Below are 17,987 nucleotides of genomic sequence, written 5' to 3'. Positions count from 1 at the left end.
CACTTTGGGACATCTGCCTGTTGCGACTCTGTCATCAGCCCCACTTTACAGATGGGGTCACTTGAGCCTGGAGAGCTCACCCTGGCCACACAGCCAGTGTGAGGCAGGGCTGGGATTTGAGCCCAGGCAGTCCAACACCAGACCGAACTACGTGGGCCGTGGTCTCGCCACTGCTGCTCTGTGCCCGTGCGCATGTGGCCGTCCCTACTCCAGGGCCCCTGGAGGCCCAGCAGGGTCCTCACGTGCTGCCCCTCGCTGTCCCCACAGGTTGCCTCTGAAACGCCCCTGCTCACCTTTTCCTGAGGACTTTGAGCCCCTGCCCTCCAAGCAGGCCAAGGAAGATGACCTCCAGAGAGGTAGCCGCGCGTCCCCGTGTGCTCCCAGCGCCCGGCCCAGCCCTCGCCTGGTGCTTTTCCCAAAGGCTGAAGCCCTGGTGCTGGCCCAGGGGGCAGGACTGGCCGAGGGGGAGGGCAGGTTTGGGCCTAGCCCTGGTGTGAGAGCGCCTGCGGTGCCTACAGGAACCGCCCCAGGGCTGGAGGGCTTCAGCCAGCTTTGGCCCTGTCGGATGGGGACATCCAGGGGCAGCAGGTGCAGGCAGCCATCTCCCTGCACACAGCAAGGCCCTCATGCTCTCTCTAGTGGCAGTGGGAGCGGGGAGGGGGCTCTGGGTCTGGCTTTCTGGCTCTGACACTCTGAATCCACCACTTCCTGGGACTGCACGGGACAAGCCTAAACCTCTGGGGACGGTCTCTGACAATCAGAAAGAAACCAGCCAGTGGCTAAGGTCACAAGCTCATGGCTTCCGTGGTCTGAGCTTTGCACTGTGCTGGTGCTGCCTGGGGTTGTCACTAGCTCCCCCTTAGCTCGGCAACAGAGTGGCGCAAACACAGTGGGGCTGGGTGACGCTGCTCTCCACGGTCACCCGGCTGATGGGCAGCAGAGCAGGGATTCAAACCCAGCAAACCCAGGGCAGTCTCAGCAGGGGCGTGGGCTTCCCAGCTCTGCAGAAATGAATCCCCCATGAAAGTCACATTTCTCGAGACTCCCAGGACCACTAAAAGCCTCCTCTTTGTCTTCAGTTCTGCTCTACGTCCGGAGAGAGACCGAGGAGGTGTTTGACGCCCTCATGTTGAAGACCCCAGACCTGAAGGGGCTGAGGAACGCGGTGAGACCCCTGCCCGCCCTGCCAGACCCCGACTTGGGCCCTGGCCCCTGCTCTTTCCCACGCAGCTCTTGGCTTCCCGCAGGAAGGGGCGGGGGGAAGGTGCTCTCAGGAGGCCTACGTGTCCCACCCCATCTGGGGGTGGTGGCTGTCGGTCCTGCTTGGGGGGCTGTGCCTCCGTGATGTTATCTCCCGGCCAGAACCCCGGCTCCACCCTGGGCGGCACACACACCATAAATCCTCCCTAATCTGATGGCTGCTGTCTGACAGGCAGGACTTTTGTTGGCTTTGCAGACCTGTTTCTGTTTTAATGGGAATGAAACCCAAAGGGCCAGGCCCAGGGACACTCTTTTCCCTTCCCAGGGGGCCTCCCTCCTGTTTGCGGTTGGCTGGGGGTGTGGGCTGCGGTGGCTGAAGGCGGGTCTGAGCAGAGAGACCTCCCCCAGCCCCTAAACCGCCGGAGAGTAGGACAGGCAGCCCAGCCCTGAACAAATCCCACAGCCAGCTCGCAGGCCTGCTGTAGAGTGAGCATACTCGGCCCCGCGGGGGCCAGCAGTACCACAAGGGCGGACCACCCAGAAGAGCCAGATGGTTCCAAGATCTCAGGCTGGGGGAGGGGACAGGAGCCACGCGGCTGCCTTAGCCACCTTTCAGGGAAGGCCCACTGGGTGCCCGGCTTGCTGCCTCATCACGTGCCCTGAGCAGCCCAAACAGCAGGTGTGGCGCAGAGCTCCCCACCTCCCCGGAGGCCGGGTGACCGGGCTCAGCGTGAGAGCTGGGAGTGCAGCCCGGGCTCCTGGCCCCCTCCTGTGCCGTCTTCTTCACTTACCATCAGCTCTGCTCTGCGTCCGCCTCGGGGAGCCGGGCCCACGAGCGCCCACGAGAGACCAGAGAGCCCACTCACGTCACTTGCAGACAGATGCAGGATCTTTGGGCTTTAGGGGTCAGCTTCCTATCTGGGACTTGAACCCTCCACCGCTGCTTTTGGCTTGAATACTCTCAGGGACGGAGAGCTCACTTCCTTTAGGGGGCAGCCCAGGCTGTCTTCGTTCGGTTTGTTCAGGTGATCGTCGGAGTCCTTCCGTCCCTCCTTCAGCTCACGTGAGATCTTCCTGGAAGCTTCCAGCCACTTTGCCATTAAGCCAAATATCTATGGACTTTTGTGGCTGGAGGGCTCACTGTTAAGGCAACTGAGGGCCTGAACCTGATCCTCTCTGGAAAATGCCCAGAGAGGGCAATCTCCTGGGACCACAGCCGCGGCTTCACCGCAGCTTCAGGGCAGCCAGTCCTGCCCAGCGTCACGTTTTCCCAGCCCTGACCAGGGCACGGGCCTCGGCTGAGGCCTTTACCTGGTTTGCAGTGCCCTGTGTGCACAGCCCAGTACTGTGCCCATTGTTAGAAGCGAGGTAACCGAGAAGTAAGGTGACCTGTTCAGAGTTCTGTAACTCCGGGTGGCGGACCTGGAGCCCAGACCACGCCATCCTCTGAGCTCTGGAGAGAGGCAGGCCGATCCCGGCTGTGTGAGCACACGCAGGTCACATGGCAGGTTTGGCGCTGCGGTTCCCTCGTCTGCAGAATAAGCCCCAACACTTCGGGATGTGAGGGCATCAGCTAACCTGGGTCCTACTGTGGGCGCACGGCTTATCCTGCCTGAGCCAGCAGATGCACCCATCACATGGTTAACAATCCCGTCTAGAAGCGGGGAGCATTTGGGCCACCCCTCCCCCAACCCGGCAGGGCAAGGGGCGTCCCAGTGGCCGACAGCGGCCGCTCACCGAGCTCCGGGTGCGTGCGTGCAGGAGCCAGGAGGGAGGCAGCATCACCCCCTCTGCCAGTCATCTGCCCAAGGCCACCTACAGGTGAGTGGTGGCCCTGGGGCTCAGGGAGAGTCCGGGAGATGCTGGATGCTCCTGACGATGTCACGGCCCCTAAAGGTATTTCCCACAGTGTGGATGCTCAAGGAGGCTTCCAAACGTTCATGGGAAAATGGAGTGAATTTTGCGCGATCTCTTTGAAGCCCCCTGGTCTCTCACTTTGACAGGCAGGAGATAAACCGCGGATGTAAATGCAGCGGTGACGCCCCTGCTCCTCTCTTCCAGATCTCTGAGAAGTATGGGTTCCCCGAAGAGAACATTTACAAAGTCTACAAGAAATGCAAGCGGGGGTAAGTGCCCAGCTCAGCCCCCGCCCACTGGCTGCTCGGTGCTGAGGACGGTTCCACGTGGCCCTCTTAGGGAGGCTGGGGTGACGAGGCATCGGCGTGCAGAACCCCTAATCTGGCCAAGCCACTGGTCACCTCTCAGCCGCAGGGGCCAGACAGGGACCACGGCTGGGAAGGGTGGGACCAGGAGAGAGGCAGCAGGGGGCGTGGGTCGCTCCAGAAGACCCAGCCCAAGCCCCAAGGCCACAGGACAGCCAAGGCATTTGATCATGATGTCAGCGACTACAGTGGCTGCCATGCACCTGACACCCTACTGTGTGTCAGATACTAGGAGTATCCCAGCGAACCCTCGTGGCCACACTAAGAGGTCAACACCATTACCCGCTTTTATAGATGGGGAAACTGAGGCTCAGAGGTGAATGTTGTGGGGGTGGGGGTGGGGGCAGGAGCAGCAGAGAAAAGGCCTAGGATCAGAAAGGCCCAGAAAAGCTGATCACAGTCACGGCTGAGCCGGGGCCGGAAGGGCGTGGCTGCTGATGGGGCTGAAGGGCGGTGAGATTGGGAGCCCAGCGTTGCCGGAGGGGGGGGGGGCTGCCCCACGAGCTCCTCCTCCCTTCAGGCTGGACCAAGAAAAAGAGTAGAACTGTGTGCTCCAGGGGCGGCAGGACCTGGCTACCTCCCATGGGTGCCCTTTGCCGTCTGCCCAGGAGACCCCCTGGGCTGAGGGGGGCAGATCACATGTGACTGTCCTCCCAGTCCACAGTCCCCTGGCCAGTGCCAGTGAGCGGGGCCCCTGCAGCCCTCCTTGGCCAGGTCACTTCAGCAGGCTGGCATGAGGGCCCCAGGCAGAGAGGAGTTGTCACTGTCACTCCCTGCAGAGGATCCAGGACCACGGCCCTGGGGAAGACCCCCAGCCTCTCTGCCCACAGCAGAGAGGACGCTGGGGACAGTGTCACTCAACTGCTCTTGGAGCAGCCCCCCGAAGGTGCTTATGTGCATTGCCCTTGGCTGTCGTCTGTGGGTTTTGCTTTTTAGCAGACTTTGAAAAGGCAGGATTTGGCTCAGGGGCTCCCTCTCTGCTCTGCGGTTCCCATGCAGCCTGAAGGGGAAGGTGGGCGGCGGGAGGTGTCCCCGCTGTCTCTGGGAGGGGATCCAATTGGCGTGGGTTGGCTCAGTGGCTACGGTTTCTCTTATATGTTTTCCCCTCCAAGTTTCGGTTTCAGACTGGGTCCTGTCCACTCTCTGGAGCACAATCCACTTGGTGGCCCAGGGCAGGCTCGGCTCTGCCTGGACAAGCCCCGCTCCTCACCCCCGCTCCAGCCCCACGTGGGCTGGCTTCCCTGGGAAGGCTAGCGGATGGCAGGAGGGCAGCACAAGCCTTCGTGGGCTTGGGGGAAGGCACGCGGGTGCCTCCAGCCCCACTGGCGAGTCCCCAGCAGCTGTTTAAGTCGCTGCTCCCAGTGACAGCAGCAGCGTGAAGGCAGCACTCCCTGCCCTTGAGCTCCACAGGAGTCATGTACAAGGTCATGAGTTAGTAACCGGCAGAAGGAATCCCGGGGCCAGCCGAAGCCTGAGTGAGCACCACTTTACCTTGTTCCCTGCTTGGTCCTCGGACACAGCCCAGGGCGTCACTCAGCGGCCCTGCAGAGGCATTGCTGCCCGCCCCCCCAACACACACACCCCTCCCCGCCACGCAGATCTCAAGCTTAGGACCGACAGCAATGCCTGGATGAGAATATTTCCCCAAAAAACCTCTCAGGACGGGGAGGCCAGGTGCACCCTCTGCCTGCCTTGGGGTCCTCCTGTGGGAACGGGGAAATTCTGAGCAGTGGCCTGGTTTACTTTCCCAACCCCCTCCCCCCTCCGAAAGTGCTGTGGACAAAGTAGATAGAATCAGCTTTGCAAGCACCAGTGAGTGCTGCAAAGATTAACAAATACATTGTTTTCGCTGGCAGCGGGCCAGGGGTTTAAGGTGGCCCAGGGCAGAAGACAGCTGAGCTGGGAAGTGACAAGAGGCCCGCATGCAGTGGGTGACAGCGCTTCCTGGCAAGCCCCTGCCTCCCAGGGCCCAGCTGTCATTGACCTCCGAGGGGGTGGGGCGGGCGGGGCAGGCCCAGCTGGGGATCCTCTCTGCACAGGTGCAGCATGAGAGCCCGCTGGAGGCCCTAGCGGGCGTGGGAGGGAGCCGGCTCACAAGTCCCTGCACGCAGGGCGCTTCCATGCTGCCTGGCACCTCGGAGCTCCCAGGAAATGCCCCTGGAGGAAATGGGGAGTGAAACAACCCCGATGTTGCCAAGGTGCCCCCTCCCCCAAGCCTGGTCTGTTGCCGAACCCGGACAGAGCTCTCTGTGAAATGCAGCACCCCAGCAAAGGGGACCCTGCAATCACACACTGGCAGCCAGCACGCAGGCCCCAGGAGCCCCGGCCTGGAGCTTCCTCCTGGAAGCAGCAGCCGCTTGGACAGACACAGGCCAGGGATTCGGGCTCGCGGCAGTCTCCACTGCCCCCAACCCCGTGGGGTGTCCCTGAAAGCAGACCTCTGCCTGCACCCTTGCCCACTCACAGCAGTCCCGCCCCTGCCCACACCCCTGCCCACTCACGACAGACCACCCTTATCTCAGCTTCCCCTCCTCTGCACCCCCCCCCCCCGCCTTCCCTCTGCCTCTCCCTGACCTGTGTTTATAAGGCTTTGTGTGCTGCTTCCTTCCAAAACAATCAATTTATCCGAAAGCGGCCAAGGACTGGGATCGAATCTCAGCTCTGCCATCTACTGTGACCTTGGGCAAACGACTCTGCCCCTCTGAATCTTGGCCTCCACATCCATGGGCTGGAGCACAGTTCTGAGGCTTCAATGCCCACGTCCCTACGGACTCTAAGCTGGGGGGCGGGATCTCGTTCTCACTCCTGGCCGCACTGCCCTCGGTTCTGGAGCAAGGCCCTCCCTGCCCAGGGAAAGGCCTCAGCAGATGCCAGGGGAGTGAATGGGCGAAGGCCGGGTGGGCAGGTGGCTGGTCAGGGATGCATGAGGGGGTGGTGGATGGGTTGGGCACACAGGCCCAACTCCAGGGTAGGAGCCAGAAGGCTGATGTGACCCACTCAGCTCCCGTCTTGGCGGGTCCTTCCTCGGGGAGGCAGCTTCTAGAGAGGTGCCCTTTGACCGAGGCTATGGCTTTGACACCTTGCAGGAGGTTGGGACTCTCCTCCATTGGCCCAAGTCCTTGCCCAGAGAGTGGGAGGAGACAGGGATCCCAGCCCCTTGAGTCTGTCGTATGACCCCCGCCGTGAGATCTCAGCTTCCTGGAGATGGACTTGGGAGAGGGCTGGTGTGACACCTGCCTCTGGCTCAGAAAGACACACCCCAGTGACACATGGTAGCCTGCAGCTGAACCCAAACCACCACACCTCCTGGACTTGAGCTCTGTGTGTGACTCGTGTGCCCTGTGACTCCGGGAGCGCTGCATCTCTCCCGCCTCTGCCTGGTGCCTGGCTGTGCCCCAGCCGCTGTGACACCCAGGACCCTGTCGGGGCGCCTCTGGGTGCTGCCTGGCGGGGAGAGTTTGTGAGGTGCCCGTGGGGAAGCAGGCACCCCCTTGTCCTTGTCACGCAGAGGGTCTGTAAGTGGGGGAAGGGCACTGCCGTATTCCAACCGCGTCTGCTCCTGTCTTCCAGAATCTTGGTCAACATGGACAACAACATCATCCAGCATTACAGCAACCACGTCGCCTTCCTCCTGGACATGGGGGAGCTGGACGGCAAGATCCAGATCATCCTCAAGGAGCTGTGAGGCCCGAGCTGCTGACCCCTTGGGCCCCGGGGTGCAGGCTCCCGGCCAGGAGCCTGCTGGGAAACCGCCCCTCGCCACACACAACCTCTGCACGTGCCTCAGTGCTGTTACTTGAATGCCCTCCCCGAGGGAAGAGGCCCTCGAGTCTCCAATCACAGATGTCAAGGCCAGGAAGGGACCTTGGCGGTGTTCCGGTCCGACCCCCCAGTGCGTGCTTGAATCCGCTCCCTGAACATCCTGCCTGCACCTGCCCACCTGAGGTGGGGCCATCTCGGTCAGCGCCGGCCCTGCAGACTCCTCCTCCCAAAATGCTTTGCTGCAGCAGTCCATGGGTGCCCACCCTCACCGCTACAGCGTAACGCCAGCTGGCTCCATTCGGGCACAGCCCCTACTCCGGATCTTCCTGTCAACTTCAGACCAAGGATGTCCTACCCTTGGGCCGGTTAACTTGAAAACTCTTGATTTTCAGTGCACATGACTTTAAAAGACACTCTGGAAACAGTCTCTTTCTTACTGACTTTCTCAATGCAAGATGTACATAATAGAGCTGATTGGAACCAAGGGGACCACTGTGTAGATTTACTGCCCTCCCCACTCACTGTTGTACACATTTCTTATTTACAATTTTCATTTATGTTATATATATATAAATATATATTGTATATATACGTAACATTTTATATTTTTCATGGATACATTTTTATCATTTCAAAAAATGTGTATTACACATTTCTTGGACTATTTTTTTTAGCTGTTACTCATTATGTATTTTGTATACTCACATGGTATTTAGTAATAAAATCTACCTATGTATTACTACGAACGCTGCGCTGGTTACTTCTGGGAGTCGTCCAGGAAGCGAGAGCTAAGGCAGAGGAGGCCTCTCTCCTCTTCGTGGTCCACCTCAGACTTGAAGTGTAGCACTAAGTCTGGCACAGGTGAAACGGATGTGCGCAATCTGATGTCCAGGTCTTGGTCCTGTGGTCCCACAAGGCTGACTGTGATGACCCAGGGGTCATTGACTCTGGAAGTGAAGTGCTGGGGACAGCGCAGCATGGCCTTGACAGGGACCTAACAGCTGGGCCCAGGGGACTGCACCCCAGGCTGAGTCATGAGGCCTGAGTCTCCAGCTGACTCTGCCATACACTCTAGGCAAAGTCGCTGTCCCTGGGGCTGGCTCACAAAGGCAACCGTGTACCTCTCTTCCCAGCTGTGTGGTCAGCGGCACCCTGGGGCCCACCACCACCACCACCACAGATACTGAGAAATGCTGCAGACCAAGGCCTGCCTTTACCCTGATAATAAATCACAAGTGAGGGGCTTTCCCCCATCCCCTCCTCCTCAACTCCTCCTCTCCCCCTCCCTGCTCACCAGCACGATGCTACCTCTAGTCCTGCGTTTCTGGCTATGACACACAGGACAAGGTCTGCACTGGCCTCCTCTGTCATATTCAGGGCCTCAGTGTTCGCTCCCTGGTGGGTCTCAAAGGCCCCGGCGATGGGGGTGGTGCCGAGCAGCCCCACGTGCACCTGTCACTCACGCAGTGCAGCTCTTCTCCATGCGCACAGTGGGCTTCTTGGCAGACAGTTGTCGAAGACAACTTTGCAAAAAAGTGTGAAAGCCACGGATGACTTGTTCCTGAGCCCCCGCCTAGACTTGGGCAGGGGTGGGGGTCAGGCGCAAAAGTGAAGAGGTTCCCAAGGAGCTCAGCAATCAAGGGACTTGTTCAATGCAATGTGCTTTTCAAATTAAGGCACAAAGACACCCCCACAGTGAACAAAGTCTCTGTGTTTTCAGGTTCACTGATGTTTCGTCTTGCCTGGGGCTCCCAGTATGCCTTGCACAGCTGGAGGGACTCTGTGGAGCACCTGGGGTTGCTCTGCTCAGCCTGGCCTCCCCGCTGATGTGACATCACCCCAGATGCCAGGGCAAAGTGGGGGTCAAGGTTAAATGACTCAGGAGCACAGAAGAGCAGCACCACACCAGGCGTCTGCACCATGGTTCCTGCCCAGCTTCCCCCAGGGCCAGCCAGGAAGCCAGAGGTTGGTGCCTCTCCTCCTGGATAGCAGAGTGGCCTCACTGGGACAGCTTTCTTCCCAGCCCTGCTCCCCACTGCCCAGACCCCCACCCAGACTAAACCTGCACATGTGGGCGGGGCCCAGACATCAGTGCTTTTTAAAGTTCCCTGGGTGGGGGGCTGGCGCTGTGGCGCAGCAGGTAAAGTCGCCGCCTGCAGTGCCAGCATCCCATATGGGTGCCAGTTCAAGTCCCGGCGGCTCTCTGCCATGGCCTGGGAAAGCAGGCCCCTGCACCCACATGGTAGACCTGGAAGAAGCTCCCGGCTCCTGGCTTTGGATTGGCACCGCTCCAGCCATTGTGGCCATCTGGGGAGTGTACCAGTCAATGAAAGACCTCTCTCTCTCTCTCTCTCTCTCTGCCTCTCCTCTCTCCATGTAACTGTGACTTTCAAGTAAAATAAATAAATCTTTAAAAAAAGAAAAAGTTCCCTAAGTGTTTGTGCAGTCACAGCTGAGAACCTCTGCTCTGTAGAGTCCGCGGTTATGCAGGCCGTGGAGCCCCAGGAGTGTCTCAGGGCCTGCTGGGCTGGACGCACAGTGCAGAACCCACCCAGAGCTCAGGACGGGGGTCCGTGGCTCCCCACCTCCACCCACCCGCACAGCCTCCAGCGCAGCCACCAGGGCACTGTGGAAAGAGACCGTCCGGCCTGCATAGGAAGGCCACCTGGACTCCACGAGAGCCCTGCAAACCCAGGCACCTCAGCCTTGCTCTTCCTTGGGGGAAGAGCTCCAAAGGCAGGCCCTTTCCAGACAGCTGGTCAACCTTCACAAGGCAGCTGCTGACAGGTCGTGGAGAGAGTGGCACCTGCCCGCGGGTAGTTTCGGACCAGTAACTTAGAGCTGGTGAGGACAGCGGGAGGGGCTCCCCACAAGGCAGGGAGGGAGAGAAAGAAAGCAAACAAGCCCAGGACCATGGGATGGCTTCCCACTGTGGTGCATCTGGATCCTGCTACTCGGCGTGTGGTCCCTGGGCCAGCAGCACCCACCGAGTCTGCACTGTCAGATCTCCCAGCCATTTTGCACACGGGTGAAAAATTGGAAAATGTTTGATCGACCAATAAGTGTCCTAACCCCAGCAAGATACGTGATTATTACACTGAGAATTTTAACAAAGACACTGATGCCCAGAGCCTGCCTTGGACCAATGAAATCAGAACTTTGAGGGCTGGGGCCTGGGCATGCTCCCGGCGATCCCAACGTCCAGGCAGCACTGAGAACTCCGGGGCTGGCCGGGTCCTTCGAAGCCTCCCATGTCTCAGGAGCAGCTGGGTAGGATCAGGTCTGACCACCAGAGCTTGAGGCCTCCAGCCCAGGTGCTGTGGCTACAGAATGGATTCTGACTGGCCAAGGGCAGCCCTGCCTTTCTCCGGCCCCCCATCCTCCATCTCCTGACCCCTCCCACAAGGGGCTCCTGCTGTGGGTGGAGCCGGCTGACGGCTGATGGCAGGGGGCCTGTCCCTAAGCATTTCCGTCAGCCTCTGCCCCAGGTGGTCCCAGAGTCCTTTGGGGCCTGCTAAGGTCACAAAGGGGAGCCAAGGTCAGAGGGGCCTAAAAACTGAGCCCTCGGGATCTCAACCCTTTGTCAAGAGTCTGGGGTCCAACAAAGATACAGCTTCAAGGTCAAGCTTGGACCGATCTTCCGGAATGGCCAGCCCCAAGGCAGACAATGGCTGTCCCACAGAAGCATCCTTGGGCCCAAGGGTGGGGAACATTGTTTTCTGGCCAGGGGCCACCCGGATATTCATAACATCACTGGGGCCACACAAAATGATCACCTTAACCATTAGCCTGCCACAGATGTCTTGATTTCCAGTCCTGCCTGCAGTTGCCTTGGCCTGGAGCAGGCCTCACTCGGGCGGCCTCTGGGCCAGACGCACCCCATCTGCGCTTTAGGCCAACACAAATCCTCAGTGAAACACAGTCACCAACATCTCAAATCAAGACTTTCTAGACTCTACCCGAAAACCTGCAGGTGCGGCAAAAAGCTGGCTGGGGTGGTACCGATGCCCGTTTGTTCGACGGCAGCGGCCTCTGCGCCCCTGCATTGGCCCAGCTCCTCCCTTAGAGCAGACAGACGCGTGGTGTCCCTGCCTCACCTGCAGGGCTCCACAGCGCTCCCCCGACTCATTCCAAAGCCATGGGGCCCTTGCCCGAACCTCAAGTTCACAAAGAGGCCAGCTTTTGTGAAAAGCAAGAATTCCGTTTAATTGGATGTTATTCCATCCTTCTACCCCCTCTTCCTCACCCGCCTCCCCAGGGGGAGGGGCCGTCGGCAGCCAGTTCGGAAGGCCCAGGATACAGCATTCAGGGAGCACAGGAGAGGCAGGGGGTTGTGAGGGGCAGGGGAGAGGCAGGGAGGGTGCACAGGAGGCTCCACCCACAGCGAGAGGCCACACCCACATCTGAGAAGCTGGTGACTCTGGTTGGTTCTGTTTTGTCTCCACTCTTTGGGGACCCCTTCCTTTGGCCCAGGGGGGATCTGCCTGGTCAGGGAGACCCTTTGCCCACGTGTCCGGCCGGTCAGTAAGTCCTCCTGTGAGGTTGGAGCAGGGATCAGGGAGGGGCGGAGGCCCAGGCAGGGGCAGCGTTGGGGACATGAGAGCCTGCAGGCATGGGGGTACAGCTGGCCTCCCTGACCCTGGGAACCACCGCGTCAGGGGCTCTGGCTCCAGCTGGATCCTGTCTTCCCCTGCCGTCGAATGCAGAGCCAAGAAACAGCTGTGGCGGACTCTCCAGGAACAGGCAAAGAGTAAAAGTGACCGTGTGACTGCTTCTGTGTCTCACCTGCCGGTGAGGTCTGAAGGCCTAGGTGGGGGCCGGGTTCCCTGGCAACACCTCTGTGACTCTCACAGGGGCCTCTGGCCTTGCTGACTCCTAGAACTCAAAGGAGGGCCTGGAGGTCAAGGCCAGGAGGATGGGACCAAGCTGGGCCGCAGCCTGCGCTGTCCACTATGCTGGAACATTCTCTCCTCGGGGGCCCAGAGCCCGAGCACCAAGCTTGGAGGTGTGCGGTCTGCCCCTGGCGGGGGCTGGTTCTCCTCCTTGCAGTGTGTGTTCAGAAGGCCCTGAAGCCTGTGGAGGGGAAGTTGGGCCAGAAGCCAGCCTGGGCAGGTACAGGCTGGGGGAGCAGCAGGGGGCTCTGGCCACTCCTCATTTCTGCTCGGCAGTCACTGGAGTTGGGGTGCATGTGTGTGTGTGTGTGTGTGTGTGTATGTGTGATCCACAGGAGGCCACGCAAGACCAGGGTGAAGGCAGCAGCCCCGTTGTCACTCAGGTCTGGGGCAGCCCAGCGGCCACAAAGTCTCTCCAGATGAGTGCCCTGGGGAGCTGGGCGGGCTGGGCTGTGGCCGGGGTCCTCCCTGGGCTCGTGGGCAGTGTCACTACAGGGCCGGGATCCACTTGTTGTCCTCGTTGTAGAGGAAGGACTGTTTTCCTGGGACTTCTGGCCTGTAGGTGGCTGTGAGGAGAGGGAGAGAGAGAGGCGGGGTCAGAGGGACAAGGCTGGCATCCTGGGCGTCGACCTCTGCGTCTCCCACGCAGACAGAGGGAGGGGGCTCCAGCCCAAGGTGGCAGCCTGCTGACTGGCAGGGGGGCCCCTTCCTGACCTTTAACAGCAACAAGTGGAAAATCACTTTCTGTGACACGAGAAAAAAACACTAAGAATCTCCTTAAAGAAGCAAGGTGTTGGCTTTGGACTTGGCTTGGAAATTTCCAGAAAACTGGAAAGCCGTGACAGCTGCAAACATGTTCCTCCAGGAGATGAGCAGCCAGAGCTTGGAACCACGGCCCAAGGCCACCAGAAACTCCCTCTCTCTCTCTCTTTCTCTCTCTGCCTGACACTGGCTTGGTTAGCGAGGGTCCAGGCCCGGCCTCTCTGTCAGTGCCCTTGGGAAGCTGCCCGGGAGCCCGAGCAGTCCAGGAGCCTCTGCAGCCACCGGCGGTGATGCAGGCAGATGCTGCACATGCGTGTTCTGGGGGTCCCTCGGGAAGCCCCCGTCGCAGCAGGAATTGGCCTGTCCTGTGTCAGGTGCCTCTTGCTCAGACAAAGCTCCTGGAGAACAGAGCCAACCAAGGTCAGACCCAGATCCCTGCTTGTCCCCAGGCCTCCCGGAGCTCGCCACTGGCAGGGAGCATCTGATGTTTGCAGGGCCACGCGGAATTCCCCTGGGCGGGGCACACCTCAGCAGTCTTGCAGGTCTGCTCACCCCTATATCTGCAAACCCAAAGCCGTGAGCGTCACCACTCTCCCACCTCACCTTCTTCCCTGCCAGGCTGGGGCTGGTGAAGTGGGAGCCCCAGGCCCCAGCCTGAGCCAGACGCAGCACACACGCCCTCCGTGCCCAAGGCCACCAGCTCTGGCCATGGGCAGGGAGTCGTAACAGCTGAGGGGCCCTGTTGGGAGCGACAAGGAGCACCTGAATGTAACAGGTGCCACCTAGACTCATCTGTAAAAGGCAGAGGAAGGAGCCCAGATGGCCTAAAAGAGCTGCCTCGCTAGGCGGCCCCTGGTTTATTTCACAACAAGCAAGGCACCCAGGGGACACAGCCCTGGGCGCAGCACCCTGCCGCGAACGCACTGCAGGTCTGTGCCTTCCCTGGCTGGGAGGCAGCTTGGCCCGACTAGACTGCTAGTCTACTAGGCTACTAGTGGTTTACGTATTTTGAAGGATAAGAACGTTTCTGACAATCTGACCTCTGTCCCCAGAAAGTAACGTCTGCCGCTCCACACCTGAGGGCGATTTCAGAGGTGTGGGTCCACCTCGGGCCGTCTCTGGCCCCTGGGACTTTCGTGGCCCTTGGTTCCAAGTCCCCCGTCTGGACCATCGCTAAGAGCCCTTTCACCTTAGAAAACAAAATGTCTTCCTCCTCTGCAAGCGTCAGCTGACAACTGCTCTACCTCTCCTCTCACCCCTGCAACCTCTTTGGCAAACAGCCTATAAAGCAGTGGTATTTGGTGGCCCAGGAATGACAAACAAGTCCACAGGATTTGGTGTTTACAGGCAACGAGAATGAGCCTCTGACCTGGGCCGGGCAGGCCCGCCTGGGCCGGCGCCATTGTCCACCGGCTGGTGTTGGACACGAAGGACGCGCTGGAGATGAAATACTTGGGGGGCCCGGCGTAGTCCACGATCTCATACTGACCAGGGCCCGGCAGAGGCGGCTTCGGGGGCAGCGGCTGAGGCGGAGCAGAGAAGTTCAGGATGGGGTTTCTCCTTCAGAAAAGACAAAGCAGAAAGATGTGACCGGAGCACTACTGGGGCGGTGCCAGCTTGTGGACAGAGCCACGGCCGCTGAGAGCCGGCCAAGCACCAACCGGCCTGCCAGAGGAGCCGGCCTCGCCCCAGGAGACCCAGGCAGCGCCCACACTCCCCTGGGCCTGACGGCCTCGCCGGCACAGCGACATTCTAAGATCCGCCTCGCAGGCTTATGGTCAGGGTTACGTAAGACAGCCACCTACAATGCGGGGCTTGGGCCCGGGCCTGGCACACAGAATTCAGGACGCATCGCTAGATGCTGGCAATGAGCTGATCAGGAACGGTAGGCAGCACTGATCTATGTGCTTATTCTGATCGATTGGCCATGACTGACTGCAGCTCTGCAAAAGAATGAAGGCTTGGGATGCCCGCATCCCATATCAGCTGGAGCACAGAGGCTGTGCCAGCACTGACCATCCAGAACCCCTGGCAAGGCAGGCGGCGGAAGCCCGATCGCGTGGGCTGGAAGTCGCGAGAGCTCCGTCTGTGCTCACTGCTCTCGATGTGACGTTGACAGCTCTGCCTTCCACCTCCTCAGGAAAGGGAGTCTCTCTTTTCCCTCCACTGTTGAGAGAGTGAATGATGGCTGCTGGCGCTGTGGCATAGCGGATAAAGCCACCGCCTGCAGTGCCAGCATCCCATATGGGTGCCGGTTCTAGTCCCAGCTGCTCCACTTCTGATCAAGCTCTCTGCTATGGCCTGGGAAGGCAGTAGAAGATGGCCCAAGTGCTTGGGCCCCTGCACCCACATGGGAGACCTGGAAGAAGCTCCTGACTCCTGGCTTAGGATTGGCTCAGCTCCGGCTGTTGCAGCCATTTGGGGCATGAACCAATGGATGGAAGACCTCTCTGTCTCTGTCTCTCTCCCTCTCTGCCTTTGTGTAACTGCTTTTCAAATAAAATAAATCTTCAAAGAGAGAGAGAGAGAATGAAAGCTAAGTAGAATCTACTCAAGTCCTAGCTCTGTCACTCATTCAATCATTCTGGGCCTCAGTTACCCCATCTGTAAGCTGAGAGAGTTGGACAAGATGACCTCTGAGGTCCCTTCCGGCACGGCCTTGCCTCAGACTTGAGTGAAGCCTCCACTCGGTTCCCAGGGAACCCTGGGGTGGTGGGGCGGTGGGTGCCACACTCCCCACTGCGCCTGCTGCTGCCTCACCCGGAAGCCCCTTCGCTCCTTCACAGGCCTCTCCCCAAAGGGCCGAGAAGGTCCCCAGTGCCCGGAGCCGGCCTGGCCAGGCAGAGCAGGGACTCGTGGCTCCCGACCAGCAGGACCTGCTGCCTGGGCCAACACCTTCTTAATCCCGAGAGCCAGATGGGACCCAGGAACGTCTTAGCCAGCCTCCTTATTTTGCTAAAGACAGAGAGGGAAAGTAACCCATCCGAAGCCACACAGCGAGCCAGTGGGAACACCAGCCCTGGAACTCAGGGCTCTGGGGCCCAGCAAGCTGCGGGAGGCATTGTGGTGGAGAGGACTGAGTTCAGAGTCACGCAGGCCTGTGCCACTCGCTGGCCTCTCTGGGCCTCGGCACCAGCGCAGACAGCAGCCGTCAGAGCTGCCACTCTCCCTGCGTGAGTCGTGACGGGCAGCAAGGGGGGAGACGGACGCAGCCAGCATCCCCGACACTCAGCAGGTGCTCCGTCAAAGCCCTGAGCGCCACATGCTGCTGGGTGGCCCGGGAGCAGGGGGGACTTCAGGACCCCTCACGCCCGTCACGCTGAGGCAGCAAAGCTCCCCTGCTGGGGAAGCCTTGACAGTGCGTGGCCTGGCTGGCGGATTGCTGGCGTGGGTGCTTACAGATAGAACAAAGGCACCCACAGGAGAAGGGGCACGTGGCCTCCTTCCTACCCCTGCACTCGTCATGGAAGAACCAGCGGCCGCGTGTGACACAGCAGCTCCGCCTCGTAAACCGAAGCCGGCTTCTCCTCGTCCTGGCTTGTGGCTCCCCCTTCAAAGCAGCCCAGCCGTGTGATGGGGGCGTGCCTGCGCCTCACTGCCAGAGCCTTGCCTCCTGGAGCTGGACGGGCTGACGGCTGCACGAGGTCACCCCGGCAGCCTGGGTCCACCCCCCAAGCCCAGGAGTCCCTCTGGATTCTTTGAGACCAGGAGGTGTCTACAGTCCAAACCAGGGACAGCCTGGCAAGAAGGGGTCACGAGGGGCCTCCCCGTCCCTTGTGTGCCCACTCAGCACACTCAGCCCAACGCCCGATGTCTAGTGGGCGACAGCCCCGCGGGGCCCTCTGGGGCATCTGGACTCTTCGGTGCTGGGACACAGAGCTTCAGGTCCCCGAGGACTTGGCAGGTCACTGCTGGTGACTGTGTAAGGCAGCACGGCCTGGGCACGCGGACGGAGCCGGGCTCCAGGCCCCACTGCTCCTGTCACCAGCCGTGTGTCCTCAGAAAAGACTCTTAACCTTTCCGAGCCTCAGTTTCCTCAACTGTAAAATGGTAGAAAGTAATTCCTTTTACCCAGTACTGCTAGAGTGATTACCTGGAGCTATATTTGTGTTATTTGTTTAACATGAAATCTGTTGGAGTTTAAAACTTTAAAGAGAGGGGCCGGTGCTGTGGCGCAGTGGGTTAACTCCATGGCCTGAAGCGCCGGCATCCCATATGGGCGCCGGTTTGAGACCTGGCTGCTCTACTTCCAATCCAGCTCTCGGCTATGGCCTGGGAAAGCAGTAGAGGATGGTTCAAATCCTTGGGCCCTTGTACCCGCCTGGGAGACCCAGAAGAAGCTCCTGGCTCCTGGCTTTGAATCAGTGCAGCTCCGGCTGTTGCTGCCAACTGAGGAGTGAACCACTGGATGGAAGACCTCTCTCTCTCTCTGCCTCTCCTCTCTCTGTGTAACTCTGACTTTCAAATAATAAATAAATCTTAAAAAAAAAAACTTTAGAGAGAGAGTGACTGATTTCAATCTAGTGAACACAGAAGTGCATCCTGGAAGAGGTGACATTTGCACAGAAAGGCAAGCAGGAAATCTTCAGGTAGAAAAGGTGGGGCAGGGGCAGCATCGTGGCTCAACGGGTTAAGTTGCCACCTGCAAGGCAGGCTTCCCATGTGAGGGCCAGTTCAGGTCCCGGCTGCTCTACTTCCAATCCAGCTCCCTGCTCATGTGCGTGGGAAAGCAGCAGAAGATGGCCCGAGTGCTTGGGCCCCTGCCACCCACAAGGCAGACCTTGAAGTTCCTGCTCCTGGCTTTGGCCTGGCCCAGCCCTGGAGTGTTGCAGCCATTTAGGAAGAGAAGCAGCAGATGGAAGACCTCTCTCTCTCTGTTTCTCTCTCTACCTGTCTTTCCCTCCCTCTCTCTCTCTCTCTCTCTTTGTAACTCTGTCTTTCAAATAAATTAAAACAAAACAACAACAACAAACAGCGGGACAAAGGAGGGGCGTTCCCAGCAAACCCGAAGCATGGGGGAGGGGGGAAGCTGTGACCCTCTCCTCATGCACCCTGGTGAGAAACAAAAGGAAAAGCTCTGTTTGTGGCCACACAAGGCAGCCTCTGCAACCCTGCGCCCACCGTGCCCACCAGAAGCACCCACCCCACG

General features: G+C 59.7%; 2 protein-coding genes across 5 annotated transcripts in view; one reads left to right on the top strand and one right to left on the bottom strand.

The window, feature by feature from the left end:
- The window catches only part of GRHL3 (grainyhead like transcription factor 3), a 31,123-nt gene extending 23,193 nt beyond the window's left edge, over positions 1 to 7,930 (top strand). For all 3 annotated transcript variants that reach the window (XM_017346465.4, XM_070077009.2, XM_070077010.2), the window contains 4 exons: positions 268 to 356; positions 1,080 to 1,165; positions 3,262 to 3,326; positions 6,993 to 7,930. In XM_017346465.4, the coding sequence (XP_017201954.1) occupies positions 268 to 356; positions 1,080 to 1,165; positions 3,262 to 3,326; positions 6,993 to 7,107 (355 nt within the window). In that variant the 3' untranslated portion in view covers positions 7,108 to 7,930. The remainder of the gene's footprint in view (positions 1 to 267; positions 357 to 1,079; positions 1,166 to 3,261; positions 3,327 to 6,992) is intronic.
- Positions 7,931 to 11,364: 3,434 nt separating this feature from the next.
- STPG1 (sperm tail PG-rich repeat containing 1) overlaps positions 11,365 to 17,987 on the bottom strand; it is a 50,871-nt gene continuing 44,248 nt past the window's right edge. For both annotated transcript variants that reach the window (XM_008265673.5, XM_089299187.1), the window contains exons 8-9: positions 14,208 to 14,398; positions 11,365 to 12,642 (exon numbers count right to left, since the gene is read on the bottom strand). In XM_008265673.5, coding sequence (XP_008263895.1) covers positions 12,566 to 12,642; positions 14,208 to 14,398 — 268 coding nt within the window. In that variant the 3' untranslated portion in view covers positions 11,365 to 12,565. The remainder of the gene's footprint in view (positions 12,643 to 14,207; positions 14,399 to 17,987) is intronic.

The sequence above is a fragment of the Oryctolagus cuniculus genome, chromosome 7 (assembly GCF_051225735.1).
Source record: "Oryctolagus cuniculus isolate XC-2025 breed Fujian yellow rabbit chromosome 7, ASM5122573v1, whole genome shotgun sequence".
Classification (NCBI taxonomy): domain Eukaryota; kingdom Metazoa; phylum Chordata; class Mammalia; order Lagomorpha; family Leporidae; genus Oryctolagus; species Oryctolagus cuniculus.
This window is presented reverse-complemented; position numbering and strand designations above follow the sequence as displayed.